Source organism: Balaenoptera acutorostrata, chromosome 9, assembly GCF_949987535.1.
Source record: "Balaenoptera acutorostrata chromosome 9, mBalAcu1.1, whole genome shotgun sequence".
NCBI classification, from domain to species: domain Eukaryota; kingdom Metazoa; phylum Chordata; class Mammalia; order Artiodactyla; family Balaenopteridae; genus Balaenoptera; species Balaenoptera acutorostrata.
In genome coordinates, this window is record NC_080072.1 from 40,717,964 (window position 1) to 40,723,963 (window position 6,000).

At 40.5% G+C, this 6,000-nt stretch overlaps 1 protein-coding gene across 1 annotated transcript in view; it reads right to left on the reverse strand.

The window, feature by feature from the left end:
* The window catches only part of C9H11orf58 (chromosome 9 C11orf58 homolog), a 28,881-nt gene extending 23,451 nt beyond the window's left edge, over nt 1–5,430 (reverse strand). The window contains exon 1 of the mRNA XM_007174871.3: nt 5,220–5,430. Coding sequence (XP_007174933.2) covers nt 5,220–5,282 — 63 coding nt within the window. The 5' untranslated portion in view covers nt 5,283–5,430. The remainder of the gene's footprint in view (nt 1–5,219) is intronic.
* Between the last annotated feature and the right edge of the window lie 570 nt (nt 5,431–6,000).

Below are 6,000 nucleotides of genomic sequence, written 5' to 3' on the forward strand. Positions count from 1 at the left end.
CTTTTTCCCCCTGTCAGTTTTCACTATAAACTGGACTCACTCTTGCTTAGGAAGTTAAGCATATGCATAATATTCGAATTAGAATATACTCCTTTTCTGTTACCTTAAGGGAAAGTCCTTTAGTTCTTTTGCAGCCAGAGATCTGGTTTTCAAAAGTTTATACTGGGGTTTCCCTGGTGGCGCAGTGGTTGAGAATCTGCCTGCCAATGCAGGGGACACGGGTTCGAGCCCTGGTCTGGGAAGATCCCACATGCCGCGGAGCAGCTGGGCCCGTGAGCCACAACTACTGAGCCTGCGCGTCTGGAGCCTGTGCTCCGCAACAAGAGAGGCCGCAATGGTGACAGGCCCGCGCACCGCGATGAAGAGTGGTCCCCGCTTGCCACAACTAGAGAAAGCCCTCGCACAGAAACGAAGACCCAACACAGTCATAAATAAATAAATAAATAAATAAATAAATAAATAAATAAATAAAAGAACGTGAATTTCTTAAAAAAAAAAAAAGTTTATACTATAAGAATTACCTGGAGGGCTGGTTAAAATACAAACTGCTGAGCTACACCTCAAGAGTTTCAGACTTAGCAGATCTGGGGTGGGGCTTGAAGATTTATTTCACTTCTAACAAATTCCTAAGAGATGCTGATGCTGCTGATGTAGGGTACCACACTTTGAGACCTACTGCCTTAGAGCCTTGCAGGGCCCTAGGGTACCCAATACTTTGAACCCAGGAGGCTGCTACAGCTGTTAACTGAACTTAAAACTCTGGCTATAGTGATATTCTAAAGAACAATACAATATCAGAGTCAACTGGACCCAATTTTAGTTTCTTTTTTGAACAGTTTCCTTATTTGTAAGGACTGATGTGTGAGGACTTTTTTTTTTTTTTTTTTTTTAATATTTATTTGGTTGGGCCTGGTCTTAGTTGTGGCAGGCTGCCTCCTTAGCTACTGCATGCGAACTCTTAGTTGTGGCATGCATGTGGGATCTAGTTCCCTGACCAGGGATTAAACCCAGGCCCCGGGCATTGGGAGTGCAGAGTCTTAACCACTGTGCCACCAGGGAAGTCCCTGTTAGGACTTTTATTCTTACTTAAAGGTCTTCCAAAGAACAAAGAGAAAATTTACTAAATTTTTTTTAAAAAGAATAGAATAAAACTCATTCTATCTTGTAATTATCAAATGGGTCTATTGAACCCTTTTATAAATCTAATATATATTATGGAATCCTAGCGATATTTTTCCCCTATATATTTAAACAAATTTAAGAATTATTTCATTATAATTCATTAATCATTTCAAAATATGCTAAAAATGACTAAAATAGTAAGATAGAAAAGTGGTAGAAAAGCTTTCTCATCGTGTTGTCCAAAGTGCTGCATCATCTTTCAAGACATCACCCCTCTGTTGTATGCTTCTAGCTCTCTTTGTTGAAAATTTTAATTTCTACTCATAATGACAACCGAGTAAAAAACTGAAAACTGACAGGAGGCATTTCACAATTATTAGATGAATAACAAGGTGAACGCAAAATGACAGGTAGTGTCTAAACTAATGATAATGGCAAAATTAAACTATGAGTTTTTGGATGATGAAATACTAGATAACTTTTCTCCAACCCGGGAGTCAATGAGAGACAAAAAAGACAAAAAAATATGGTACTTTTATCTAGAAAGCCATTCAACAGGAAGAACTTCATCTTGCATTTTGCAATATTGCAACAACAGCCTGGACCATCCCGTTTTTCTAAAGAGGTATGTGACTATTTAATATCATCTTTTATATTTGTACACCAAAATTTACTTGATATGGTTTGTAAGTGGACAAATGCTGAGGGCAGGTGACTAGAAGGAATATAGAAATGAAAACATTCATTGTATTGATCATTCTAATTGAGTTTATAATCTAAAAATGAAAATGTTTTGCAATTACAGAGCAAAGAAGACAAACCCCGTCTGACACAAAACTATGAGCAATGAAAACGCTTCAAAAAAATTCTTCAAGTATCATATTTTGATGATGCAAATCCAAGAACTAAAATAAAGATAAAATCTATTAGAAACAGATTTGAAATCTGAAATTATGTGTTTCAGTTTCACACATGACAACTGATAAGCTGTTAGCTATATTCAGAGAATGCTAAACATTTTGGGTATATATATATATGTATATATATATATATATATATATACACACACACACATATATATAGTGAAAAATCAAGAAAACTAGGTTTGCTATGGTTGTTCATATCAAAATTTCTAATAAAGTTGTTTTTACTATCCTTTTATTCTCACTCCTGAATATTTTTCATAGAAGACTAATAGAATAATACATACATCAAACAACGATGACCATCCCTCCTGGGCATATGAGAGTTGAAGTATTTGTACCATACTGGACACCCACTTATGGTTATTCCTTTTGGTGGCATGCTCTCATGATTTTGGCTACCTAAGTTCCAAAATCTCTACTTCTTTCCATCTGACAGTTCATATTTTTTCATAGACTAGTTACTTCTTAACTGTTTCTGGCTCAATATAGTTAAAACAAAACAAAACAAAACAAAACCAAAAACCAAAGTACCAGTGAAGCTTAAGTTCTGATTCTCACTAAATCACTGTTCCCTGGACCTGGCATAGAGTAGCAAGTACCTTGCTCAAGTGCTGCATTCTAAAAAGCACATGGGTGCCTGATACATTCTTAGAGATTCTCCACCAGTTACTAAAATTAACTTCCCCATTCCTCTTACTTCCTGAAAGATAGCTTTCAATTCTCCCCTCCAATCAAACCAATGAAACCATTTTTAAGTTGGCTTCATCCTTAATACCTTTATTATAGAACAGCAGTCAATTTACCTCCTCCTCAGTACACACTGTAGTAACTCTTAGAATTTATTTCTACCATTGTCAGCATTTTCCTACAACTGGATTCAATGATTTGTTACCCCCATTAAATGTGTGAGGTCAGTGGGCAAAGAAAACTTTATCTTTTACATGCAGAGGTTCATTAGAAATTGTTGACCAACTACACACTACAATTGGTTGATTTTCTAAACGTAGACATGTATTTTAAAAACTTAAATATGTATTATTCTGGGGCTTCCCTGCTGGTGCAGTGGTTAAGAATCCGCCTGCCAATTCAGGGGACACAGGTTCGAGCCCTGGCCTGTGAAGATCCCACATGCTGTGGAGCAACTAAGCCCGTGCGCCACAACTACTGAGCCTGCGCTCTAGAGCCCGTGAGCCACAACTACTGAAGCCCGAGTGCCACAACTACTGAAGCCTGCGCTCCTAAAGCCTGTGCTCTGCAACAAGAGAAGCCACTGCAATGAGAAGCCCTTGCACCGCAACGAAGAGTAGCCCCCGCTCGCCACAACTAGAGAAAGCCCGTGCACAGCAATGGAAGAGCCAATGTAGCCAATAAATAAATAAATAAAATCTATTAAAATATATATTATGCTTAAAAGATTAAAAACACAAGCACTTAAAGATAACTCCCAATTACCAACAAAAATAAAATTAAAGAAACTGACTAAAAAAAAAAAATCACTGTCAAGGGACAAGTTACTACTGTATTGCACTAAAATATAGAATTAGCAACATAATCCTTTTCAGATAATGTGTGAAGGTCCTAGGACCTACTCTTGAATTGCAACTGTAACCACCTCTTTCAAAGGGAATGCTTATAGGATTGGAAAAGGTCTTAAAGGTCATCTAGTTTAAACTGATCCCATCAAAAGCTGTAGAGATTTAATTACTCAATCCCTTTAACTTTGTTAAATTACCTAATATCACCTAGAGTTTTCTGTTAAACTAAAATATTATTTCTTTGATTCTAGCAAAACAGGTGCTTGACATTCTAGCAATCAAGTCACAGTTAAATACCAGGAGGATAACAATGTAATAGTTTTTAAAAGGGCACCTAGGTTACTCAAAAGCCTAGATAACATTCCTGGTAGGTACTGGCCTACCATATTAACAAGAAAAGATCTCAAAGCCAGTTGTAGGGAGGAACAGCAGGAATGAATAAATCTCACTATATAACTATTTATCCCCAAATCTTTACTGATTACTAATCTTTCTGCACAGCTAAAATCAATTTCAGTAAAGAGCCTTACTATTCTGGACCTAACCCCACCACTTACCCAAAGAAGGATGAGTCTTAACATCATCTCATTTGCTACAACTGATGCACTAACAGTGTTCAGTAAGCTTTTTATGGTTCGCAAAGTAAAATATTATGAAAGGCACTCAACTGCACTATAGAAAATAAACTCTACACATTCAGAAACTGACAGCGCTTTAAACAACCTAAAGAAAACTAGATGTCCTCCCTTCATCACTCTTAACTATGACCTCTCCATCGCCCCCCCCCATTTCCCCATCAACGTTTCCATGGCATTTATCCATTGTATGAAGGACCTAGTTTTACGTTTACTGGTTACTGCAGCGTCCATAACACCGCGCTAGGAGCTAGTACAAATACACAAAAGGCCTAGGATAAACACCACAGTTATTCATCTTTGAATTCCCAACACCTGGCGCAGCAGTAAATATTTAATGGTTTACTTTAAGGAATGAATGCTTTGCAATTTAAACTGGCAACTGTAGGGGGAGGGAGGAGAGGGAAGAGAGGTACTTGACATCGAAACGGGCTTCTACGTCTCAACGTCTCAGGCCTCAGCACGGTGCGCCAGTACCAAATTATTCCCCTGGTACCATTTTTCCGTTCAATATTTTCTTGGTTTACTCTTAATAGTACAGTTAAGCTTAACTCTTAATAGTGCATTGCAAAAATAATCCCGGCCAGAAAAATCTGTCCAAATTTGCATGAACATCTTGACTTTATCACAGGAGCATTTTAAGCCTAAAACAGGGAGGATCTTGCCGCTTCTACCGAATATAAAGGCCCCATAAAGAAGCTTCATCAGCCCCCGAACAAGCAAACATGGTCCCTTGACTAAGCTCTTTCACTTCTCAACCATTCAGGATTTCCTTCCTCGATTCCCCTTCCTACGCAGGCCTCCGGCTCTTAGCGTGTGGACCTCTTCAAACATTCCAACTCAAATTAAGAAAAAGGGATATTTCCCATTCTTCTGGGTCCTCCCCCTCGGCCCTCCCCCTAGGTCACCTCAGGCGCTTCCTCCGTCTTCATCTACCCTTCCCGGCCTACCCCAGCCTTTAGTAGGCCTCAACCCTCCACCACTCCGCCATTGTTATTTACATCGTCGTCTGGGGAGGCTGAACGCTTCACCCCGTGCGGATGGGACTCTCTGGCAGCACTCATCGTTGCGGAGACCCCAACGGGAAATGCCGAACCCACTCGCCGTTCTCCTCAACCGCGTCGCCAGCAGCCTGCAGTCTGCCACCAGCCCAAGCAGCGCCACTCCACAACGCAGAGCCTCTCCGGGTCTTCTCCGCCACTGTCGTCACCGCCGCGGGCGCTCTTCACCCCGGAGCGCTCTGGGAGTTGTAGTTTTTGGTTCACCATATACCGCCTGAACAAAGGAGATGGGGGGTTGACTAAAACTACAAATCCCAGGAAGCCCGGCAGCGCAGCTCGCGCTGTGTGGCGGGAGTGCCCGCCGAAGCTCCGCCTTCCTCGGCTGGTGGAGGGAGGTTTTCCGCGGGTGGATATGGCGGTGAGCTTTGGGCTCAAGCTTCGTCGCTACAGAAAGAGGCTTATGCTGGGTTTTCGCATTTCCCTGTGAGACGCTGCCCCATTGACAAATGCATTCGTTACAGTTAAGCACCTAGGTTTAAAGGTAATGTTTGAGGCTTATTGAACCCTCACGAGTACAGTCACCGCAAGACAAAAACCGTTCAGAAAAAAATATGGCTCCTACCGTTTCTCCCGTGGTGTTCTCTATTGCTCGTAGGTGATTTCTAAATCGGTGGGGCAGCTTTTAAAAAACTCCCGACAAACGTTTTCCCGCTTTCTCATTCTCACTGAAATGAGTTCATATTGGTGTTAAATGCCAGTTAATTGGCCATTATTGTAACTA